At 52.0% G+C, this 24,399-nt stretch overlaps 1 protein-coding gene across 2 annotated transcripts; it reads left to right on the top strand.

The window, feature by feature from the left end:
* Window positions 1-1,831: 1,831 nt before the first annotated feature.
* Window positions 1,832-23,115, top strand: GANAB (glucosidase II alpha subunit). 2 transcript variants are annotated; one of them, XM_075280798.1, is made up of 25 exons: window positions 1,833-1,929; window positions 5,022-5,120; window positions 6,202-6,310; window positions 6,622-6,749; window positions 6,831-7,010; window positions 7,247-7,312; window positions 8,823-8,910; window positions 9,338-9,404; window positions 9,988-10,084; window positions 10,751-10,931; window positions 11,181-11,334; window positions 12,424-12,659; window positions 13,502-13,628; window positions 13,732-13,811; window positions 13,891-14,034; window positions 14,264-14,360; window positions 14,438-14,539; window positions 14,741-14,984; window positions 15,776-15,840; window positions 16,105-16,181; window positions 16,283-16,357; window positions 16,456-16,569; window positions 16,672-16,781; window positions 18,165-18,265; window positions 22,508-23,115. In XM_075280798.1, exons 1-25 carry the CDS (start codon window positions 1,913-1,915, stop codon window positions 22,615-22,617), a joined length of 2,868 nt encoding a protein of 955 aa, XP_075136899.1. In that variant the 5' UTR covers window positions 1,833-1,912; the 3' UTR covers window positions 22,618-23,115. The 2 variants fall into 2 exon arrangements, with proteins under 2 accessions (XP_075136898.1, XP_075136899.1); XM_075280797.1 differs by lacking the exon at window positions 7,247-7,312 and having other exon boundaries at window positions 1,832-1,929.
* The last annotated feature ends 1,284 nt before the right edge of the window (window positions 23,116-24,399 follow it).

The following is a 24,399-nucleotide window of genomic DNA, read 5'->3' as shown; positions in this document are numbered from 1 at the left end:
ATAAGGGGGCGCTCTGCTGGTACTGTCTATAAAGGGGGCGCTCTGCTGGCACTGTCTATAAAGGGGGCGCTCGTCTGGCGCTGTCTATAAGGGGGCGCTCTGCAGGCACTGTCTATAAGGGGGCGCTCTGCTGGCACTGTCTATAAGGGGGCGCTCTGCAGGCACTGTCTATAAGGGGGCGCTCTGCTGGCACTGTCTATAAGGGGGCGCTCTGCAGGCCCTGTCTATAAGGGGGCGCTCTTCTGACACTGTCTATATGGGGGCGCTCTGCTGGCACTGTCTATAAGGGGGCGCTCTGCAGGCACTGTCTATAAGGGGGCGCTCTGCTGGCACTGTCTATAAGGGGGCGCTCTGCTGGCACTGTCTATAAGGGGGCGCTCTGCAGGCACTGTCTATAAGGGGGCGCTCTGCTGGCACTGTCTATAAGGGGGCGCTCTGCTGGTACTGTCTATAAAGGGGGCGCTCTGCTGGCACTGTCTATAAGGGGGCGCTCTGCAGGCACTGTCTATAAGGGGGCGCTCTGCTGGCACTGTCTATAAGGGGGCGCTCTGCTGGTACTGTCTATAAAGGGGGCGCTCTGCTGGCACTGTCTATAAAGGGGGCGCTCTTCTGGCGCTGTCTATAAGGGGGCGCTCTGCCGGCGCTGTCTATAAGGGGGCGCTCTGCCGGCGCTGTCTATAAGGGGGCGCTCTGCTGGCGCTGTCTATAAGGGGGCGCTCTGCTGGCGCTGTCTATAAGGGGGCGCTCTGCTGGCACTGTCTATAAGGGGGCGCTCTGCTGGCATTGTCTATAAGGGGGCGCTCTGCTGGCATTGTCTATAAGGGGGCGCTCTGCTGGCACTGTATAAGGGGGCGCTCTGCCGGCACTGTCTATAAGGGGGCGCTCTGCTGGCACTGTCTATAAAGGGGGCGCTCTGCTGGCGCTGTCTATAAGGGGGCGCTCTGCTGGCACTGTATAAGGGGGCGCTCTGCTGGCACTGTCTATAAGGGGGCGCTCTGCTGGTACTGTCTATAAAGGGGGCGCTCTGCTGGCGCTGTCTATAAGGGGGCGCTCTGCTGGCACTGTATAAGGGGGCGCTCTGCTGGCACTGTCTATAAGGGGGCGCTCTGCTGGCGCTGTCTATAAGGGGGCGCTCTGCTGGCGCTGTCTATAAGGGGGCGCTCTGCTGGCGCTGTCTATAAGGGGGCGCTCTGCTGGCGCTGTCTATAAGGGGGCGCTCTGCTGGCATTGTCTATAAGGGGGCGCTCTGCTGGCATTGTCTATAAGGGGGCGCTCTGCTGGCACTGTATAAGGGGGCGCTCTGCCGGTACTGTCTATAAGGGGGCGCTCTGCCGGCGCTGTCTATAAGGGGGCGCTCTGCTGGCGCTGTCTATAAGGGGGCGCTCTGCCGGCGCTGTCTATAAGGGGGCGCTCTGCCGGCGCTGTCTATAAGGGGGCGCTCTGCTGCTGCTACTGTCTATAAGGGGGCGCTCTGCTGGCACTGTCTATAAGGGGGCGCTCTGCTCGTACTGTCTATAAGGGGGCGCTCTGCTGGCGCTGTCTATAAGGGGGCGCTCTGCTGCTGCTACTGTCTATAAGGGGGCGCTCTGCTCGTACTTTCTATAAGGGGGCGCTCTGTCTGCTGGCACTTATGACGCCCCTCCCCCCATTGTCTCCCCCCTTTCCCGCCCCCGTCTTCCCGGTCACGTGACACCACTTCCTCCTCCACATTCGTTGTTGTCGCTGCCGGGCAATGACGTCACGTTCCCTGCTGCTGTGGGTGTGGCCTCCCCCTGAGCCTGTTCTGGCCAATGGCGTGCCTTGACGTGTCCCTGACAGCGCGATAGAACCTGTGGTGACGTCGTTGCGCTGGGCGTGGCCTCTGTCAGAGAGCCGGCTACCGGGGGAGGTCGGAGGTCAGAGCGGATCCAAGATGGCGGTGGCGCGGAGGTGAGAGCGGGCCTAGTGAGGATGGAGATGGCGCCTATAGATTGGGGGCGGGTGGGGGGCGCAGTGTGACTGTACCCGGATGTATGGCCGGGGCTCCCTCACTGCAGCTGCGCGCACACGGCCGCTCTGTAGTCGGATGTTGTCGGGTATCCGTCATTCAGCCGCCGCGGTGTAGCAGTGAGCTGATCTGAGGGATGAGCCCCGTGTGGAGGATAGTCTCCAGTGACTGCACTGCTCGTATAACCAGGCAGTGCAGACATGGTGTAGCATCAGGCCATATACGTGTGTGCTCCGCCATAGGGGCCCCGGCTATATCACAGGGCCACATACTGACGGCTGGCTCACACCTGCACTCTGATGTCATTGCTATGGTGATGACATCATCAGCCAGTCGCTGCCCTCCGCAGTCTGTGGGACTTAGACATTACTGCTGCAGTCCAGGGACTTGTCCTGTGTATTTGGGGAAGGGGTCACTATACACCTGCAGCCCTCTCCGGTATGTTATACTGGAGGAGCAGAGTGATCTATAGATAAAACTCAGCATGTTATAGATTGTCAGCTCTGTTTAGGAGTCCAGTGGGCGGTCCTAGCTGGCTTCTGTCTCTATACAGGGGAGGCTGGCACTGAGTAGGCCCGCCCACTGGACTCCTGAGGAAGGCCACACACAGAGGAGAGGGCTGGCGGCCAAGTGTGTGTGTGTGTGTGTGTGTGTGTGTGTGTGTGTCAGTCAGCTTTGCCTTCCAGTTTGCCTATAGTCACACGCGCACGCTCAGCTGGGCCAATCAGTAGATATTGGAGAGCCTGTGCTGTAACTTAAGTCTGGTGGCCCTGGTGCAGTCTTTTGTCCGGGCTCCGACCTCATCCCTGCAGCGAGTTCTTGATAGTGATGGTTATGGGTGATGAGGAGTTTTAGGGCCCGTTCACACGGGCACAGAGGGGGTGGATTATGGCGCATAGTCCACGTCATAATGGTGGTCTATGGAGACTGCCAGGCTGCTTCTTTACATGAGCGCCATGCTGCGGGCTGCCCTTTCTTCAGGTGGATTCCGCAGCATTTCTCCCCTGTGGAGAGGGTAGAGATGCTGCGGCCTATGAGCCAAGTGATTGGACTTATTAAAATTCAAGTGTCGCATTCTCTCCATTGGGGAAGAGTCCGAATCCCCCGTGGGTGACACCTGTGTATGTGGTGGGGGCAACTCGTAGACCCTGCCGTATATATAGGGGTCCTAATATCCTGTGGGTCGGTCCTCCATATACATTACCTATGGATCGTATAGATATAGCTTAACCGTTTCATCTCCACCCTGGGCCGGGCCTATACGTCCTCTCTGCAGTCAGTGTTAGGGAGCCCTCACACGGAGTAAACACACGTGTTTTGCAAAATACACATGTAAAAATAAGACTCCCAATGACTTCAATATTTTTTTTACACGTGTAAAAATACACGTGTAAAATTGCAAAATTACACGCGTGTTTACTCCGTGTGAAGGCTCCCTTATAGGGCAGAAGGTGCTGTGCAGATCACTATAGGGGAGCATCTATGAGACTCGCCTACCCCTCCCCAGGACAGCGTCCGGTCTCCAGTCGTCACTCTCACTCATTACAATGGAAAACTTCAGTTTATTTAGGTATTAACCTGTCAGTAACCTGAAATCGCCGTCCCCTTGTGTGCACAGGGTGCTAATACACATCAGCACTACAAAACCACTCAGAGTCTGCAGACATCTATATATCCGATCACAAGAGCCCGCACAGGACAGGAATTGTGAGCGTAATCGCCTGTGTTGTGTGAATTGAGGCTTAGAGTGAAGTCTTACACAGCAGGTTCATTCTGAACGTCATTCATGTGAATTGGGCTCAGAGATGTCCTCATGTGATAAGAAGGTTCTGTACTAACCCCGTATCCCGCCGCGCCGCTCCTGCAGGGATGGCGTCACTCTTATGGCTCCTGTAGGGCCTGGGAGATTCTCTGGGACTTTGATATTGAGGAACTATCCCATAGTCTGTGACTGGCAGGGGATCGACCCCTGGGCCCCCGGCGATCACCAGTCACATAGGGCAGCGACAGCTCAGTCCCATTCAGGTCAATGTCTCTGAGCTGCAATACTAATCAGAGGCTGCAGCTCACTCAAACATGGCGGCATCTTCATTCATGTGATATGTGGGGGTCCCTGGTGTCGGACCCCCACAGATGACCTGGTCACATGATACACATTGAGGAGTTTCTTACTGTTCTCTACACCTCCGTTCACATCTGCACCATAGGGGACCTGTGGGGCTGTGACTGTGGCACCAGGTGACTTGGCTTGTTGCCATGAAGCAGCGGGGGCACACAATATTTTAGGTATTATTTCCTTATATGACAGTAACTTGCAAAATTGTTTCATTTTCTGCTTAAACATTTTGGGACAATCTAGGAAACCAATAACTGCATTGTCTGAATATCCCCTTAGTGACATGTAAGTGGAATGAGGTTAAGCTGGTCTCTGGAATAGACAGGCGACCCCTCCCCCGCCCCCTCCTGAGCCCTGTAGCCTTTCAGTACAGCTGCAATGTGCATGCGCTTCTCCTTTAACTGACCATGATGATGTTAGATTGGGGGACCTGGAAGCTTCATTCTAGTCTTTGGCGGCCCCCCCTCCCCTAATGATCATGCATCGGTAGGTGATGAATGTTGTCCATCTGCATGTTATATCTCTATTTTGCTCATGTATTTCCCTGCAGGGCGCACGGTCCAGTCACTAACACATGTCAGTTTCTAGCTCCGCCCTCTTGTCCGCCGCGCTCCCTTTCCGCTCCTTTCGGGAGTGCCGTCACCTTTGTGCACCATTTTGCAGTTTACAGTCTTCTGAGTAAACACTTGAGGAGTTTTGTTCCCGGCCATTGCTTAGACTTTGTGTCCAGAGCTGGAATCTCCCAGCATTCCTTGCAGGCTTATTGCATGCTCAGGACTTGGGTTGTGTCTTCTGTACATCACTGTCATGTCTTGTAGATAAAGCCTCTACATATAGTGGTGGATGGTGACTGCGGGGGGGCTGTAGGGCTTGTCTGGCTGATATTTGGGGTGTCTCATGTCTTTTCCCCCCCTGTAGGCTCCTTGGGCTTGCTCTCGTGTTCTCGGTCTGTTTTTCTCCTGGCCTGAGCGTCGATAGGAGCAACTTCAAGACATGTGAACAGAGCTCATTCTGCAGGTGAGTGACCCAAGTATTCCTAGTCCGTGTGGATCCGTATACTATAGGTGTAAGTATATAGGTGTATAGCTAAAGAGTGTGCAAATGGACAAGGACAGCACCCACTACGGTGCCACGTGGACCCGGCCCAGGAGAACATACGACCCCTCCATGGAAGGGACCGAGTCTATACGTTACCACAATAGGTGTTCACTTGCAGTCAGTTTGGGGGCCCCTGATGATAAGAACGGGGGCCCAATATCCCCTCCATCAGATGTTCTCACTCCAGTCATCCCTATTGTTACCGCTGGAGCCGAGCTCTGCTTGCCCATATAGATCATATACTTGCCCAAGTTGCCGCTTCTCGTGATCCAATGGCCCCTGACTGATCTGCAGGCCTCTCCTGTTGTGTGTAACTGTAATTTGCATTTCCTGTTCACTGAAACGTGAGAAATAACCACAAACTGAAGAACTTCGCCCTCAGGACAAGTGTGACGAAACCAAAGGCTGAAACCGCACGGCGGGGAGAGCGACCGCCGGTAACAGAGAAGGTTATTACCTCCGTTATTGTAATCATGGAAACAATGGCGTTGGGTTATTAAATGATCTGATTAATAATTTGTGTAATTGGTCAGTTCAGACTTGTGTATACGGACGGCTGTCATAGTCAGAGTATATATAATATATCCTTTCCAAGCCCTCCAGGGGCTCCTGAGGATGAAGAGCCCCCTCACTGTCTCCCCTCCCAGCGATCGCCGTCCGCTCTGGTTACGTGAATGGCGTTTTGCAGAAGTTACGGGAGCGACCACTTTACCCTCTCGTATCTTCAGCAGAGGAGGGGGCGGCCATTTTTATTCGCTTGCTGTATGATTTATTGATTTGCTCCCCTCATTGATCGCAATGGTTTGCGGTTGCACGGTTTGCGGTTGCAGTTTGTATACGTGTATACGTTTACGTTGTACGTGTATACGTTTACGTTGTATACGTTTGTATACGTTTGTATACGTTTGTATACGTGTTTTGTATACGTGTTTTTGTATACGTGTTTCATCCGTGCCTTGTCTGGCCATCAGATCTGTCAGTAATTGTCACTTGCTCCTAGACGTCAGCGCAAACTGGAGCCGGGATCTTCTCCGTATCGGGCTCTGCTGGGAAGCGCAAAACTCGTTGCAGACAAGCTTGAGATCCAGCTTATAAATGACAAGACCCAGGTAAGCGCGGTCAAGTCGCCGTCAGTCCGGGCGATGAGTATTTGGGTGAGAGGTGTACACGGGGGGATTCTAATGAGACGGACACATCACAGCCGGGCAGACAGTAGTATTACAATAGAAGATAACACCTCATACAGTCACAGCGTCCACGACTGACAACAGATGATGTCACAGCTTAGCTCCATGTCCGAGCTGACCCCAGACTATTGGGGTTACAATAGACGTTATATAGGATTACAATAGATGTTATATAGGATTACAATAGACGTTCTGATGATTGTAATACTTATATTCGGGAATCTCTTTCTTAGGTCTCTCTCCTTCTGGAAGTCTTCGGACTCTACGGAAATATGACTCGCATTAAGATCAATGAGCTCAAACCTCTAAAACCCCGTTATGAGGTCCCAGATGTGCTGGTTGAGACTCCTGCCCCTGAAAAGTAAGTGACCCCACAGCGGCGGCCGGCCCTTGTTCCTTCCTCCTCTCGTCTCTATGTGCGTACTCATGGCTATTCTGACAGTCTGCAGGTCACCGGACAGGACGAGAACACCCTGGAATTGTCCTTGGGCAGCGACGAGCACAAACTTCTAGTGACCGGGTCGCCTTTCCGATTGGATATCCTGGCAGGGCGCGATTTGGTCCTGAGTGTAAACTCCCGGGGTTTGCTTTACTTTGAGCAACTCAGAGAAAGGAAAGACACGTGAGTAATATTGGGGGGGGTCTCTGCTTAGTGGAGGGGCTCATGTGTGATTGGGGTGTAATTGTGGGCCTGACATTCACTAGAGATCATCGTACTAAACCTAATGAAGTTTTGGGATGGTGATTTGGCCTTTTTACCTGGGAATTGCAACTGAAATGTGTTTTTCTTTCTTTTTTGCTCTGTGCCCCATCCCCTTTTCTTTCTGCCCTCTCCTCTCCTTCCCCATCACCTCCCAGTCTCTCGGCTAAAGTTAGTAGCGCTGTCGGTAACATGTGGCATAAGGTGAAGAATCTTTTCTCTAGGTAATCATTGATCCCGCTTGCAAACTGACTCCGACACACTGACCGACCTGAGCTTGGGTTTAGGATCATTAGACTTAAAGGGACACTACACCTAGAACTGGAAGAGGAAAAGGAACGGGAAATCTAGCGGCTTGTACTGTATGTCTATCTGCAAACAGAAACCGCGGGGTTAATCGTGTGCTGGAGTGTTATGTTTGACTGGTGGGTGACCCGGGGGCAGGGCTTAGTGCTGGGGAAAGGGGAGAGGCTCCTGCTGCAGTCAGACACAGGACAATGAGGACATGGCTCAGCTCCTGGGACTAATAGGAGGCTCGAGAGAAGGGGGGGAGGGTTTGAGAGATTTGTCTTGTTCACTTTCTGTATAAACCTAGAAGTTCTGAAACAAAGCTGGAACAAGTCTTAAAGGGGTTGTCTGAGATCATGCCCTTTAATGCAGGCAGCAAGGAAAGGTTAGAAAATAAAAATGCATTAGTACTTGCCTTCATCCTCCCATATGTTCCTGCACTGAACCTGACCACTGCCATATGCAACGTGGGTGCAGTGCTCGTGTCATGTTGAAGGGGTTGCTGCAGCCAATGATGTCACGTCGGCTCCGCCAAGGAATCGGAGAGAAGTCCCACATAGAGTCTATGGCGTCCATGGGTAGCCACTGTTTTAGCGGACGGGCTCTCCATCAGTTGGGGTTCCCCTGTGAAGCCAAACAACAGAGCCCAATGCAAGTGTGAACCTAGCCAGCTGTATACTATATACTGCCCCTGCCGCAGACTATGCTGACACTTTATAGGGGGTTATCCAGGGACTTTATGTTCTTATATACGTAGCCTGTACCTCGGGTCTCCAGGCTGGTTGCAATTCAGTCACCTGATCAGAATCTGTACCTGGCGTTGCGATCTTTCTGCCCCTCCCCTACATTAGAGGACCTCTTGGCCCCTCCACCAAGTCCATCTCACTTCATCCCCCGATAGGCTCCGCTGATTTCGATGCATTTGGGTTTTTCCTCTATCCCCCACATTGTCAGTACGTTTTCTGCTCCAGCTCAGGACCGCGCAGAGCATAAGACAGCGACCGCCCGTCTGAGGGGACGTTGGACCCTCGCAGATCTAATATTCGTCACCTCTCCTATGGTTAACCCCTTTAGCTCTTCTTGGCTGACGTTCTCTTCTCTGCTTGGCCTGTCTGTAGTAAGGGCAGTGTTCACACTCGCAGCGTTGTCTTGGCTTTTGCAGTTTTTGTGGATTGTGGTAGTTCCAGATTTACTTCCCGAGCCCGTGTGAGCCCCTTATAGCGTTGGAGCGGCAGGAGGACATTGTTGTAGACGTCTCAGGTGACGGCAGTAGTGACATAGGAGCAGACATCTGTGGTGGCTTTGTGTAGTCTTAGATCTCAGACCCCTTCATGGCTCCCGTCCATCTTCTAATCCTTTCCCTCCTCTCTACCTTGCCTCTGTTTCTATATATCCCATCCTCCTGGAAGCGTCACTCCTCACCCCTCGTCTTTGTTCGGCTTCTAGTGACTCGGACAAGACGGAGGAACCCGCTGGAGGTGACAATGAAAACCAAGGAGAGGAGGAAGTGGCAAAAGAAGAAGAAAGTAAAAAGGTGAGATTGGGGGGGGGAACAAAATAAACCCGCACATTCCTGGGTCCTATAATGTGGTCGTGGCCAGCTGTGCCCTGTCGCTGGGCTGAGCGCCGCCCTAGTGGTTGGATTGGTACTGTGACCTCAATACATCCCCCTCTGCCATGTCTGTGCTGACACTCCGTCTCTGGACCCAAATCTACAGCATGGGGGGCGGGGTGGATATAGAGGGGAGGGCTTGGATTACACAGCAAAGAGGGAGGGGATTGGGCCGCACCTCTGATCTGCGCCTTGTCCATCTTCAGGTAAGTCGTCCTCCCTTACCATTTAAAGCCACAAAGCAGAAGTATTTATTTGTAGACAGAATATCCCTTTAATAAGTGACAGACGGTGAGCGGCCCTGACGAGTCTCTGTGGTGACTTTTACCTCCATTTTCTTGTCTACCAGGAAGAAGAGGACGAGCCGGGAATGTGGGAAGAAACCTTTAAAACTCACACGGACACCAAACCTCATGGTAAGGCTTATGGTCTGGGCTGCGGTGGGACATAAGGGCGCCCATAAGACGTTCTCAGCCATAGCTAGGAGGAGATTCCTGCATAAAGGAGTTCTCCAAGGCCAAGATACTGAGCTCCACTTCTCATATCGCAGCTCAGTCCCATTCAAATCAATAGGGCTGAGCCGTAACCTGGACGTTCGACCCATAGATGTGATATCGGAGCTCAGTAGGTCAGTCCTGGAGAACCCCTTTAACTCTCGATGCCTTAGTTGTGTTCCATGTGATGTTTCAGCAGTGCAAGGAAAAGGTTAGATTTTGTGACCGTGACACATCCCATAAACTGGATGATAATCTTTTAGTGGTCACATCTCGCCGTGCAGGCACTTACCCTGATCTGCTGTAGAGTCCTAGTCTTGGTACATTTGCATTGTGGGATATTGGGGAGACTCTTTGGTAGCCGCCTGCAGTTGCAGGACATGAGGTTACCGGGTCTTCAGGCTTTGTCTGCTCCTTCCAGGTGTCGCTCAGTATAACGGGACTGACTTGGACATGTTGGGGTTAATTCTTACATCTGACCCCTTGTCTTGCACTTTTCCTGCAGGTCCTTCTTCGGTGGGTCTGGATTTCTCTCTGCCGGGATTTGAGCACGTCTATGGGATTCCAGAACACGCCGACAACCTGAGACTACGGACCACAGAGTGAGAACGTCTGCACATATGTTAGATCTTCTTATTAGGTGTCTGCCCATATAAAGGGTGTCCAGGAGACTCCGGCAGATCCTTGTGAATGTTCCTGAGCCCGAGATCCACCAGATATAGGCAATTAGAAAGGAAAATGGTTGTTCATCGTAATTTATTACTGACTAGTGTCATCCTTACTGCACTGGCGGTATTATTTATTGTCGTGTGCACCTTGCACATCCGGATACTTTCTCCCCCTCCCCCCCCCCATGGATGACGCTGAGCTGTAGGTCCCTCTGACATTGTAGGTACGTACACCAGCAATATCTCTGCAACCAGGGCAGATACTGACGGAGCTTATCAGTGCACTGTCAGCTTTCCCGCCATATATAACACTGTGATTGTTATGGGATGTGAGGGGACCCCTTTAAGGCCTGTGTCTGTTTGGACACTCTGTCACACTGTCTGTCAAAAATCACCAGCCAAAAATACATAAATGGACTCCCAGCGATCCCCATTCTAGTCAGAGAGTCCGTCAGACTCTTCATTTAATGGATCAGGTTGTATCTGTGTTTCCATTCTTCTGGTGTGACCCTACAGTTAGTGAAGGGTTCTTCAGGGCAGGTGACCCCTCTGGGGGTGATCTGTGATGATATTGATAAGTGCCGGTTTTGTATGTTGCAGGAGCACGGATCCATATCGGCTCTATAACCTGGACGTCTTTCAGTATGAGCTGTACAACACCATGGCGTTATATGGCGCCGTCCCCCTAATGCTCGCTCACAATGTTCAGCGCACTTTGGGTATTTTTTGGCTGAATGCTGCAGAGACGTGGGTAGACATCAGCTCGAACACCGCCGGCAAGGTAAGATTACTGGGTTATGGCAGGGATAGGGAACGTACGGCTCTCCAACTGTTGCAAAACTACATCTCCCAGTATGCATACTTGCTCTGCTGTTCTTGGAACTCCCATGGAAGTGAATGGAGCATGCTGGGAGTTGGAGTTTCACAGCAGCTGGAGAGCCGAAGGTTCCCTACCCCTGGGTTATGGCGCGATATCCGGATGATGAGGAATGGCTGCTTCTAATGTCCTTGTTCCTTGTACACATGACAGACTCTTCTTGGTAAGATGCTGCAGTACATGCAGGGGGGAGATGAGACGCCGCAGACCGATGTGCGCTGGATGTCGGAGAGTGGAATCATTGACGTCTTTGTTCTTCTCGGGCCTTCACCTAGCGAGGTCTTTAAGCAGTACGCCCTCCTCACAGGTATTCTATATACACCTAAGAAATTCTAGACGCTACATCCTGCAATAGTAATGTGTGAAGGGCCGTCCAGAACCCTGAGCTGTGTGCATAGTGTGATATACTAGCTGTATACCAGGGTGCTGTGTGCATTGTGTGGTATACTAGCTGCAGTACCGGGCTCTGTATACCAGGGTGCTGTGTGCATTGTGTGGTATACTAGCTGCAGTACCAGGCTCTGTATACCAGGGTGCTGTGTGCATTGTGTGGTATACTAGCTGCAGTACCAGGCTCTGTATACCGGGGTGCTGTGTGCATTGTGTGGTATACTAGCTGCAGTACCAGGCTCTGTATACCAGGGTGCTGTGTGCATTGTGTGGTATACTAGCTGCAGTACCAGGCTCTGTATACCGGGGTGCTGTGTGCATTGTGTGGTATACTAGCTGCAGTACCAGGCTCTGTATACCAGGGTGCTGTGTGCATTGTGTGGTATACTAGCTGCAGTACCGGGCTCTGTATACCAGGGTGCTGTGTGCATTGTGTGGTATACTAGCTGCAGTACCAGGCTCTGTATACCGGGGTGCTGTGTGCATTGTGTGGTATACTAGCTGCAGTACCAGGCTCTGTATACCAGGGTGCTGTGTGCATTGTGTGGTATACTGGCTGCAGTACCAGGCTCTGTATACCAGGGTGCTGTGTGCATTGTGTGGTATACTAGCTGCAGTACCGGGCTCTGTATACCAGGGTGCTGTGTGCATTGTGTGGTATACTAGCTGCAGTACCGGGCTCTGTATACCGGGGTGCTGTGTGCATTGTGTGGTATACTGGCTGCAGTACCAGAAGTCTTTCCTGTAAAGCCTCGTGCTCACAACCAGGTGCCCAGATAAATCCCTGTATTCAGCCTTGCAGCCCATGTCAGGGGAGATGTTACTTCTGCCAGGTAACAGGATTCATTTTAGCTGCCCTGCCCTCCCCCTTTAGAACAGACAGCCGAGCATGCATGTTACACATCTACGTTGGGGATGATGAGATATTGGACCCGGATGCATGTCCAGTGCAGGAGACTGAGGGTGTTGTCCGTCTTTACTAAACCTCTTCTCCCTCATTATTCAGGGACCCAGGCCCTGCCACCATACTTCTCGCTGGGATACCACCAGTGCCGATGGAACTACAATGACGAGGAGGACGTGCGCAATGTGGACGCCGGCTTTGATGAGCACGATCTGCCTTATGATGTCATCTGGTTAGATATCGAGCATGCCGATGGGAAGAGATATTTCACCTGGGACCCTCACAAGTTCCCCACCCCCAAAAATATGCTGACTGGACTGAAAGAGAAGAGGAGGAAGGTGAGCGAGGCCGAACTTTACCGCACGATCGGTCCGAATAATCCGTCATTACATAGGACTCTGTGGTCCCTGATCTCATACCAGTCTGAGGCTGTGCAGTAAACATGGCCGAGCGCAACTTTTACCTGGGCTCTGTGCACAACCCGTACTAGCTGCGTTATTAATAGATATCCACCTCTCTGCCCCCCTTCCCCCCCCCCCCATACATTATCACAGGCCCTTGTATACGGCAGTGAGCTGTTTTGTGGCCTGTGCTCACTAGGTAGAGTGAATAGGTCACCGACTGGTCATATGGTGTAGGACTGGTCACATGGGGTAAGGCTGGTCACATGGGGTAAGGCTGGTCACATGGGGTAAGGCTGGTCACACGGGGTAAGGCTGGTCACACGGGGTAAGGCTGGTCACACGGGGTAAGGCTGGTCACACGGGGTAAGGCTGGTCACACGGGGTAAGGCTGGTCACACGGGGTAAGGCTGGTCACACGGGGTAAGGCTGGTCACACGGGGTAAGGCTGGTCACACGGGGTAAGGCTGGTCACACGGGGTAAGGCTGGTCACACGGGGTAAGGCTGGTCACACGGGGTAAGGCTGGTCACATGGCTTAATCCCCTCCCGACATCTTCCATACGGTTACGGTGGATATCGGGTATTTAAACATGGCGACCGCTCAGGAGCTGAACTGTTGCCATCGCCACTGAGTCTCCGCTGCCATATACATTGGAGTCCTGGCGGTAAACCCAAAGTACGTATCGCCCCATAGAATACAGGTGCGTGGCTGGAAGGGGTTAATCTAGTTGTCATGTGACAGCGGGACGTCTTATAATAACTTTTGTTGTTTGGCAGATGGTGGCGATTGTGGACCCTCACATAAAAATCGATAGCAGTTATCGGATTCACAGCGAGATCCGATCGCGCAATTACTATGTTAAAAACAAAGATGGAGGCGACTATGAGGGCTGGTGCTGGCCAGGTAGGTGCAATCAATAATGGCGGACTATAGTGGTGAGGACGGGTGTAGTCACAGGTATGTCCGAAATAAACTGAGTAACTTGGGGTTTGCTGTTTCCTTGCAGGCTCCGCGGCCTATCCCGACTTCACGAATCCGGATATGCGAGCCTGGTGGTCCAGCATGTTCTCCTATGACCAGTACGAGGTAATGGGCCGCGCTGCTCCTTACTCTTCCTAATTCTTCCCCCCTTTCTGTGCTGATCGTTACGTTCCTGCCTCCTCAGGGATCTTTGGACAATCTGTTTGTTTGGAACGACATGAACGAACCGTCAGTATTCAATGGGCCAGAAGTGACGATGCACAAAGATGCCGTGCACTGGGGGGGCTGGGAGCACCGGGATGTGCACAACCTGTACGGGCTCTATGTGGTGAGTACGAGGACCTGGGGGCTTAGTAAAGGTACAGACCGCCCTGTGCATGGAAGTCCATGGGCAGTGGTCACACATGGTGCAATGGTCACTCGCCCAGGACCCCCCGCCCTCGTGAGCCCCAGTGTTTGGATGCCCATCGAGCAGACACTTAATCCTTAAATCCTAGGACAAGGTCTTAGTCTCAGATTTTTGCTTGTGTTCCTGCTGACCCTTTGCCTGTTTGCAGCACCGAGCCACGGCCGAGGGTTTGGTTCATCGCTCTGGGGGGAAGGAGAGGCCGTTCGTCTTGACTCGAGCCTTCTTTGCGGGATCTCAGCGTTACGGTACGAGTAATGGCGCTGCTTGTCAGGACTCCGGGACCTGCGGTAGTTCTAGTATAATGCTCTGCTATTCTCTGCAGGTGCCGTATGGACGGGCGATAATGCTGCCGAGTGGGAACACCTAAAAATCTCGCTCCCCATGTGCCTGAGTCTGGCCTTAGTCGGGATCTCGTTCTGTGGAGGTTTGTCTACACTTGTTACTGTTGGGGTACAGCGCTAATGTCCGACCACCCCTCAAACTGTCCTTGTGCCCCCTAATCCATGTATGCACCAACAAGAGACAGGGCAGGGCTTTCCTAGTGTTCAGGGCGCTCACCACGTTGGTGGATTCTCCTTGTATTTCGGGACAATCCTTCTAAGATCTCTTTCCTTGACTCTCACAGCGGATGTTGGAGGATTCTTCAAGAACCCGGATCCTGAGCTGCTCGTCCGCTGGTACCAGGCCGGAGCCTATCAGCCTTTCTTCCGCGCACACGCTCACTTGGACACCCCTCGTCGTGAACCTTGGCTACATGGCGAAGCCAATAAGGAGCTTATACGGGAGGCCTTGCTGCAAAGATACGCTCTCCTGCCGTACTGGTATACGCTGTTCTATAGCGCACACCGTGACGCCGAGCCTGTAATGAGGTGAGACAAGGCCCAGACCGGGAGAGAAAGGGAAAACTGGTGCTGGAGGTCCCAAAACTCAAAGTGGTTCCCCTGATCTCAGGGAATATAAGTGACCCTACAATCGGGTGTGGGGGGGGGGGGGACTAAATAGACAACATGCAGGAGGAGACCAGGACTTAGACCCCACTTGGCCTGTTCTCGGGATCTGCCATGAATAGAGATGAGCGAGTACTGTTGGGATCAGCCGATCCGAACAGCACGCTCGCATAGACATGAATGGACGTAGCCGGCACGCCGGGGGGGGTTAAGCGGCCGGCCGACGTCCAAGCGGAAGTACCAGGTGCATCCATTCATTTCTATGGAGCGTGCTGTTCGGATCGGCTGATCCCAACAGTACTCGCTCATCTCTAGCCATGAATACTCTGACCCTGGAAAACTCTTAAAGGGATTTTGTCATTACAGAAACCTATCGCTTCACTGAAGGAGCCCCAACAATCAGGAGAACGGGGCCCCAAAAGTCCTCCATGTGGATACAAAATCCGCGCCCGTGATTGGCCGGCGCTTCATTCACTTCTATGGGGCCTCTGCATATTGAGGTCATGAAAGCCCCATAGAAGTGAATGAGCTGGTTGTTCATGCCGCTGCCACTGCGCTGCATTTGGGACTTTGTGATCGCTGGGGGTCTCGGTGGTCAGACCCCAATTATCTGGCACTTCTCCACTATCAGGGACTGGTCAGGGACTAAGTGTCTGTACTGACAACACAGACCTGACCGAGCTATTAACTCTTTGATGCTTTGTATATTTTAGGCCTCTTTGGGTCGAGTTCCCCTCCGATGCTTCTACATTTGCAATGGACGACCAGTATTTACTAGGTGAGCATCTTCTATATGTCTGTACTATATACAGAGCCCTGTCAGGCTGGTGGGTTATATAGGGACTGACAAACCTCGCCAAGTGCTGTAGTCCTCCGCCAGTCCCATCGAGGTGAACATGTCTGACCACACATGACTCATACATGACGATATTGGGACCATGTTGTTGATCAGTGCGGTCCCACAAATCGCTTATCTACAGGATCGATATGAGCTGGTGCGAGCCCTGGCAGTATCTGTAACATGGTTGTGCTTATTGTCTAGGGCCTGGTCTTTTGGTGCACCCTGTGACGGAGAGCAGTGCTCGAGGAGTGCAGATCTATCTTCCCGGGACTGGAGAGGTTTGTATAGATCCCTATATCCGTATACCCGGCACCTATCACAGTTACTCCCCTCCCCCGACTCCTCCAGTCTGTCGCTGACCCCTTGTCTTTCTCGCCAGGTCTGGTATGATGTCCACACCTATAAGAGATACGAGTCTCCTCAGAAGTTCTACCAGCCGGTCACCATGAGCTCGGTGAGTGTCCGGACATGACCTGCTGTTTATTCTTACAATCTGATATTTCAGCTTTCTTATTGTCCTATAACTTCTCTTCTTCTTTGTGACTTTCTCAGATTCCAGTGTTTCAGCGCGGAGGCTCCATAATCCCTCGGAAGGATCGGCCAAGACGTTCCTCAGACTGTATGCGAGACGACCCCTTCACTCTGTACGTGGCGCTGAGCCTGCAGGTCAGTCAGGTGTCTGGATTGTCCTTCTCTGGTCACTCCGTGTGTGGACATTGTCCGGGACGTCCCTATGACGCCTTTACATGTGAGATTTGTCTGTTTTAGGGAGAAGCTCAGGGAGAATTGTACTTGGATGACGGCCATAGCTTCAACTACCAGCAAAACCAGTTCTTGTACAGAAAATTCAGCTTTAGTCATGGAAAGTTAACGTCAAGGTGAGATTCAGGATGTGAAAGCCTGAAATATAGAAAAAAGGAGGCTGCACCCATGTGAGGGCTCAGCCCCAACTCCTATACACCCATGTGAGGGCTCAGCCCCAACTCCTATACACCCATGTGAGGGCTCAGCCCCAACTCCTATACACCCATGTGAGGGCTCAGCCCCAACTCCTATACACCCATGTGAGGGCTCAGCCCCAACTCCTCCTCTGCACCCATGTGAGGGCTCAGCCCCAACTCCTCTGCACCCATGTGAGGGCTCAGCCCCATCTCCTCTGCACCCATGTGAGGGCTCAGCCCCAACTCCTCCTCTGCACCCATGAGAGAGCTCAGCCCCAACTCCTCTGCACCCATGTGAGGGCTCAGCCCCAACTCCTCTGCACCCATGTGAGGGCTTAGCCCCAACTCCTCCTCTGCACCCATGTGAGGGCTCAGCCCCAACTCCTCTGCACCCATGTGAGGGCTCAGCCCCATCTCCTCTGCACCCATGAGAGAGCTCAGCCCCATCTCCTCTGCACTCCTGTGAGGGCTCAGTCCCAACTCCTCTGCACCCATGTGAGGGCTCAGCCCCAACTCCTCCTCTGCACCCATGTGAGGGCTCAGCCCCAACTCCTCCTCTGCACCCATGAGAGAGCTCAGCCCCAACTCCTCTGCACCCATGTGAGGGCTCAGCCCCAACTCCTCTGCACCCATGTGAGGGCTTAGCCCCAACTCCTCCTCTGCACCCATGTGAGGGCTCAGCCCCAACTCCTCCTCTGCACCCATGTGAGGGCTCAGCCCCATCTCCTCTGCACCCATGAGAGAGCTCAGCCCCATCTCCTCTGCACTCCTGTGAGGGCTCAGTCCCAACTCCTCTGCACCCATGTGAGGGCTCAGCCCCAACTCCTCCTCTGCACCCATGTGAGGGCTCAGCCCCAACTCCTCCTCTGCACCCATGTGAGGGCTCAGCCCCAACTCCTCCTCTGCACCCATGTGAGGGCTCAGCCCCAACTCCTCCTCTGCACCCATGTGAGGGCTCAGCCCCAACTCCTCCTCTGCACCCATGTGAGGGCTCAGCCCCAACTCCTCCTCTGCACCCATGTGAGGGCTCAGCCCCAACTCCTCCTCTGCACCCATGTGAGGGCTCAGCCCCAACCCCTTTGTACTCCTTCGCCCTTCACTTGTCCAGGTAATGCTTATGTACTGCTGTGACTAAAAGCATTGGGCAGTTGAGCTCTGCAGCCTTGTTGCCCCCACTCTCTGCTTTCAGGAGCGCCTTGTTATATATGATCAGCTAGAAATACTCCTAATGTCTATGGGCTGCCGGACACTGAGGAATCGCCCACAAGCCCCCTCTATAAGCGTTTCAGTTAATGTATATATATTTTATTTTTTCCCCAGTTCTCTGGATCTTAATGGAAAATTTGAGACCCCGAGTTGGTTAGAAAGAGTCGTGATCATCGGTGCTGCAAAGCCGAACAGAATAACCTTACATCAGCCGGGTAAGTGCTTGCCGGTCAGCGATTACATGTATGACCTTAGTGCAGAGGCCGGAGCCTTGCTCCATTGTCTTCCCTGCAGCCGCTCCGATCTGGTCCCCTTGTTGGTCATGTGATCAGGGGTTGTGCAGGTGAAGGTAAGGAAGTTCTGTCCTCTGCAGCGGAAATAACAGGGCTCTATGTGCGGCAAATATATAGGGAAGCATCAAGAATCCCCGGATAAACCCTGTAATCTGCCGAGTGCCACAATCTCCGGGGTCCTTTAGGGAGACGCCCCATAACTGATAGATGGGGGGGCGAGTCTAATGCAGAAATACACTTCTATATTCTCATAAATCAGTAAGGCGAAGGGAAGAAACTGCGATAATCTCCAGGAAAGAAAAGTGTCTGTGAGGGATTCCTGTGTCTGTATGTAGTGCCTCTGTCTGTCCCTCTCTCTATGTAGTGCCGCTGTCTGTCCCTCTCTCTATAGTGCTGCTGTCTGTCTGTCTCTATAGTGCTGCTGTCTGTCTGTCTCTATGTAGTGCCGCCGTCTGTCTGTCTCTATGTAGTGCCGCTGTCTGTCTCTATGTAGTGCCGCCGTCTGTCTGTCTCTATGTAGTGCCGCTGTCTGTCTCTATGTAGTGCCGCCGTCTGTCTGTCTCTATGTAGTGCCGTTGTCTGTCTGTCTCTATAGTGCTGCTGTCTGTCTGTCTCTATAGTGCCGCTGTCTGTCTGTCTTTATGTAGTGCCGCTGTCTGTCTCTATAGTGCTGCTGTCTGTCCCTCTCTCTATAGTGCCGTTGTCTGTCTCTATGTAGTGCCGCCGTCTGTCTGTCTCTATGTAGTGCCGCTGTCTGTCCCTATGTAGTGCCGTTGTCTGTCTGTCTCTATGTAGTGCCGCTGTCTGTCTCTATGTAGTGCCGCCGTCTGTCTGTCTCTATGTAGTGCCGTTGTCTGTCTGTCTCTATAGTGCTGCTGTCTGTCTGTCTCTATAGTGCCGCTGTCTGTCTGTCTTTATGTAGTGCCGCTGTCTGTCTCTATAGTGCTGCTGTCTGTCCCTCTCTCTATAGTGCCGTTGTCTGTCTCTATGTAGTGCCGCCGTCTGTCTCTATGTAGTGCCGTTGTCTGTCTCTATGTAGTGCCGTTGTCTGTCTGTCTCTATGTAGTGCCGCCGTCTGTCTGTCTCTATGTAGTGCCGCTGTCTGTCTCTATGTAGTGCCGCTGTCTGTCTCTATGTAGTGCCGTTGTCTGTCTCTATGTAGTGCCGTTGTCTGTCTGTCTCTCTATGTAGTGCCGCCGTCTGTCTGTCTCTATGTAGTGCCGCCGTCTGTCTGTCTCTATGTAGTGCCGTTGTCTGTCTGTCTTTATGTAGTGCCGCTGTCTGTCTCTATGTAGTGCCGTTGTCTGTCTCTATGTAGTGCCGTTGTCTGTCTGTCTCTATGTAGTGCCGCCGTCTGTCTGTCTCTATGTAGTGCCGCTGTCTGTCTCTATGTAGTGCCGCTGTCTGTCTCTATGTAGTGCCGTTGTCTGTCTGTCTCTCTATGTAGTGCCGCCGTCTGTCTGTCTCTATGTAGTGCCGCCGTCTGTCTGTCTCTATGTAGTGCCGTTGTCTGTCTGTCTTTATGTAGTGCCTCTGTCTGTCTGTCTCTATGTAGTGCCGCTGTCTGTCTGTCTTTATGTAGTGCCTCTGTCTGTCTGTCTCTATGTAGTGCCGCTGTCTGTCTGTCTCTATGTAGTGCCGTTGTCTGTCTGTCTTTATGTAGTGCCTCTGTCTGTCTGTCTCTATGTAGTGCCGCCGTCTGTCTGTCTCTATGTAGTGCCGTTGTCTGTCTGTCTTTATGTAGTGCTGCTGTCTGTCTGTCTTTATGTAGTGCCTCTGTCTGTCCCTCTCTCTATAGTGCTGCTGTCTGTCTGTCTCTATGTAGTGCCGTTGTCTGTCTGTCTCTATGTAGTGCCGTTGTCTGTCTGTCTTTATGTAGTGCCTCTGTCTGTCCCTCTCTCTATAGTGCTGCTGTCTGTCTGTCTCTATGTAGTGCCACTGTCTGTCTCTATGTAGTGCCGCTGTCTGTCTCTATGTAGTGCCGCTGTCTGTCTCTATGTAGTGCCGCTGTCTGTCTCTATGTAGTGCTGCTGTCTGTCTGTCTTTATGTAGTGCCTCTGTCTGTCCCTCTCTCTATAGTGCTGCTGTCTGTCTGTCTCTATGTAGTGCCGCCGTCTGTCTGTCTCTATGTAGTGCCGCTGTCTGTCTCTATGTAGTGCCGTTGTCTGTCTGTCTCTATGTAGTGCCGCTGTCTGTCTGTCTTTATGTAGTGCCGTTGTCTGTCTGTCTTTATGTAGTGCCTCTGTCTGTCCCTCTCTCTATAGTGCTGCTGTCTGTCTGTCTCTATGTAGTGCCACTGTCTGTCTCTATGTAGTGCCGCTGTCTGTCTCTATGTAGTGCCGCTGTCTGTCTCTATGTAGTGCCGTTGTCTGTCTCTCTATGTAGTGCCGTTGTCTGTCTCTATGTAGTGCCGTTGTCTGTCTGTCTCTATGTAGTGCCGCTGTCTGTCTCTATGTAGTGCCGCTGTCTGTCTCTATGTAGTGCTGCTGTCTGTCTGTCTCTATGTAGTGCCACTGTCTGTCTCTATGTAGTGCCGCTGTCTGTCTCTATGTAGTGCCGCTGTCTGTCTCTATGTAGTGCCGCTGTCTGTCTCTATGTAGTGCCGTTGTCTGTCTGTCTCTATGTAGTGCCGTTGTCTGTCTCTATGTAGTGCCGTTGTCTGTCTGTCTCTATGTAGTGCCGCTGTCTGTCTCTATGTAGTGCCGCTGTCTGTCTCTATGTAGTGCCGCTGTCTGTCTCTATGTAGTGCCGCTGTCTGTCTCTATGTAGTGCCGCTGTCTGTCTCTATGTAGTGCCGTTGTCTGTCTCTATGTAGTGCCGTTGTCTGTCTGTCTCTATGTAGTGCCGCTGTCTGTCTCTATGTAGTGCCGCTGTCTGTCTCTATGTAGTGCCGTTGTCTGTCTGTCTCTATGTAGTGCCGTTGTCTGTCTCTATGTAGTGCCGTTGTCTGTCTGTCTCTATGTAGTGCCGTTGTCTGTCTCTATGTAGTGCCGTTGTCTGTCTGTCTCTATAGTGCTGCTGTCTGTCTGTCTCTATAGTGCTGCTGTCTGTCTGTCTCTATGTAGTGCCGCTGTCTGTCTCTATGTAGTGCCGTTGTCTGTCTGTCTCTATGTAGTGCCGTTGTCTGTCTGTCTCTATAGTGCTGCTGTCTGTCTGTCTCTATGTAGTGCCGCTGTCTGTCTCTATGTAGTGCCGCTGTCTGTCTCTATGTAGTGCCGTTGTCTGTCTCTATGTAGTGCCGCTGTCTGTCTGTCTCTATGTAGTGCCGCTGTCTGTCTGTCTCTATGTAGTGCCGTTGTCTGTCTCTATGTAGTGCCGCTGTCTGTCTGTCTCTATGTAGTGCCGCTGTCTGTCTGTCTCTATGTAGTGCCGTTGTCTGTCTCTATGTAGTGCCGCTGTCTGTCTGTCTCTATGTAGTGCCGTTGTCTGTCTGTCTCTATGTAGTGCCGTTGTCTGTCTCTATGTAGTGCCGTTGTCTGTCTCTATGTAGTGCCGCTGTCTGTCTGTCTCTATGTAGTGCCGTTGTCTGTCTGTCTCTATGTAGTGCCGCTGTCTGTCTGTCTCTATGTAGTGCCGCTGTCTGTCTGTCTCTATGTAGTGCCGCCGTCTGTCTGTCTCTATGTAGTGCCGCCGTCTGTCTGTCTCTATGTAGTGCCGCCGTCTGTCTGTCTCTATGTAGTGCCGCCGTCTGTCTGTCTCTATGTAGTGCCGCCGTCTGTCTGTCTCTATGTAGTGCCGCCGTCTGTCTGTCTCTATGTAGTGCCGTTGTCTGTCTCTATGTAGTGCCGTTGTCTCTGTCTCTATGTAGTGCCGCCGTCTGTCTGTCTCTATGTAGTGCCGTTGTCTCTGTCTCTATGTAGTGCCGCCGTCTGTCTGTCTCTATGTAGTGCCGTTGTCTGTCTGTCTCTATGTAGTGCCGTTGTCTGTCTGTCTCTATGTAGTGCCACTGTCTCTCCTCTTCCTCCTCCCCCTCTCCATAGACTTCTATTGTTCAGGTTTAATGCAGCAGGAGGTAAATAAGTGAAGTGCCGCCCCTTATCTTATCTTATCTGTACAAGACCTATTAAGTATTTTATCTTCGCCTGTATGATGTGACGTTCGATGTTCCATCCGCCGCCGCTGTGACCCCTCCCCTAATTACCGCTCTTCTTTCTTTCCTCCCAGGTGGTTCAGATTTGCAGCTGGATTTTGACTACAATGCCCAAACCTCAGTAATAACTGTGCGGAAACCAGGAGTCAACATCGCGTCAGATTTCACCATCTCTCTCCGATAACACCTCAGATGTAACAAGCGTTTAGGGGAAGAAGGGGCAGTGACTCCCCCAAATAGCAGGTGGTGTAAGGTGGACGACATCCATGGACCAAACGTGATCATAAAGAGACCAGGACACGAGCGCTGTATGTATGTATGTATGTATGTATGTATGTATGTATGTGTGTATGTGTGTATGTATGTGTGTGTGTGTGTGATGACATTTCTGGGCACTGCCCTCCTGCACTTCTGGTGTGTGCGTGTGTACGAGCGTGCGTGTATGTGTATACAGATCATACACAATGATTACAGTAACTGGACTGACTACGCTTAGAATTGAGATTATTTTTTTGATTATAATCTGCCTCTTAATCTGACCTTTCACCTGACCTCTGACCCCCGCTGTCTCAGTAGTGTGGGGGGAGGGGGGCAGACTTACATGTAACACATAAGATGACTAGTAAATTCTCAGGGCTGCCGCCATTGTGAGGAATGTTTGGATCGGGAATTATGTTAATAATCAGATTAGTTTGACAACAGGCCCCGCCCCCGCCTGCTCCTTCTTCCCCTCCCCCGACCTGTGCCCGAGGGGGTGCAGGGACAGCCCACTAATGTGACGCCCCGCGTAGCTACGATTGGGGAGGCCGCCGTCTACATCCTTCGCCTGCTAGTGAGAACGATGACAACACGACAAGGCTTTTCTATTTTGGGGGGAGGGACGTGGATCCAAGGCTCGATGATCGGAAAATGTTTTGATAAAATGAGAAATAAAAAATATTTAAAAAAAACCTTTGGGGTTTTTGCATTTTATTCCAGTTTGATGTTGGGCTCAGCAAGTAAATAAGTGTGAAGGTGGCAACTGAATCTGACAACTACCAGGGGTCCGGTAAAGGGGAGGGGCCTGGAATGAAAGGACCAATCACAAGAGTAAGAGCGATCGCTGCGATCTGAGGAACGATCGTACTGTAGCAGTGTCAGGTGCGCAGCACAACACTCCGCGGGGTGTATTCACACTCTCTTGGGATCCGTAGAGATGTTGGCCCGCACTTTAGATGTCTGATCCGGCAGCCTAATGCTTAAAGGGCACCTGAGGCTTCATGAAACGTTCCGGTCCGTGCAGGGTCTTCTGGTCTGTCTGTTCTGGGACTAACAAACAGATCAGTTTCTCGTTGCAAATTGCCCCATTTTTGGCTGCTGCATGTTTTGCATCTAGCTGTGGGCGTGTACAGTAATAGGCCCCTCCCCTATACAGTTATTTACATACACTATTGCCAGGAGTAACTGTCCAAGAGCAAAGGAAAGGCCAAGTGACCAGAATATGAGGTCCAGGGCACTGAACTGCAGAGTGTGTACCTGTATATCTATACACATCCAATACTACCGTCTACCTCGCAGACACGACACATGAATAGCGCAGTCTGTGAGCGCAGGCCATACAAGTACATGAGACATTTCTTACTGCAGCACCTTCAGTCCTTGTCGTTTGCAAACATGTCTGTGCAGGTTGTGAGTAGACTCGGTCCCTCCCGTCTGCATTCGCTATGTGAGGAGAATCGACCCCTCCCCATAGACTTCCCTGTTAACAAAGCAGTCCATTGTAAATTAGCTACAGGGGGAGACGCCTGGGGGCAGGAACTTCTAGGCTGAGGCCCCACATTACGGAAACGCAGCTTATTTTGCTACAAAAGTCAAGAATGGCTACAAAAGGAATGGAAAATATCTAGAAAGTTCTTAGACGTTTCCCTTCTGATCCATCCACTTCTAACAGTCAAAAAACCACAACAAATAAAGCTGCGCTTCCGTA

This window comes from Leptodactylus fuscus, chromosome 7 (genome assembly GCF_031893055.1).
Source record: "Leptodactylus fuscus isolate aLepFus1 chromosome 7, aLepFus1.hap2, whole genome shotgun sequence".
Taxonomy (NCBI): Eukaryota; Metazoa; Chordata; class Amphibia; order Anura; family Leptodactylidae; genus Leptodactylus; species Leptodactylus fuscus.
This window is presented reverse-complemented; position numbering and strand designations above follow the sequence as displayed.

Excerpts from the sequence above, each read along its gene's own strand:
- GANAB (XM_075280798.1), top strand. Across the intron at positions 5,121-6,201 it reads GAACAGAGCTCATTCTGCAG|ACGTCAGCGCAAACTGGAGC; the intron begins GTGAGTGACCCA and ends ACTTGCTCCTAG. Across the intron at positions 10,932-11,180 it reads GCTCGAACACCGCCGGCAAG|ACTCTTCTTGGTAAGATGCT; the intron begins GTAAGATTACTG and ends TACACATGACAG.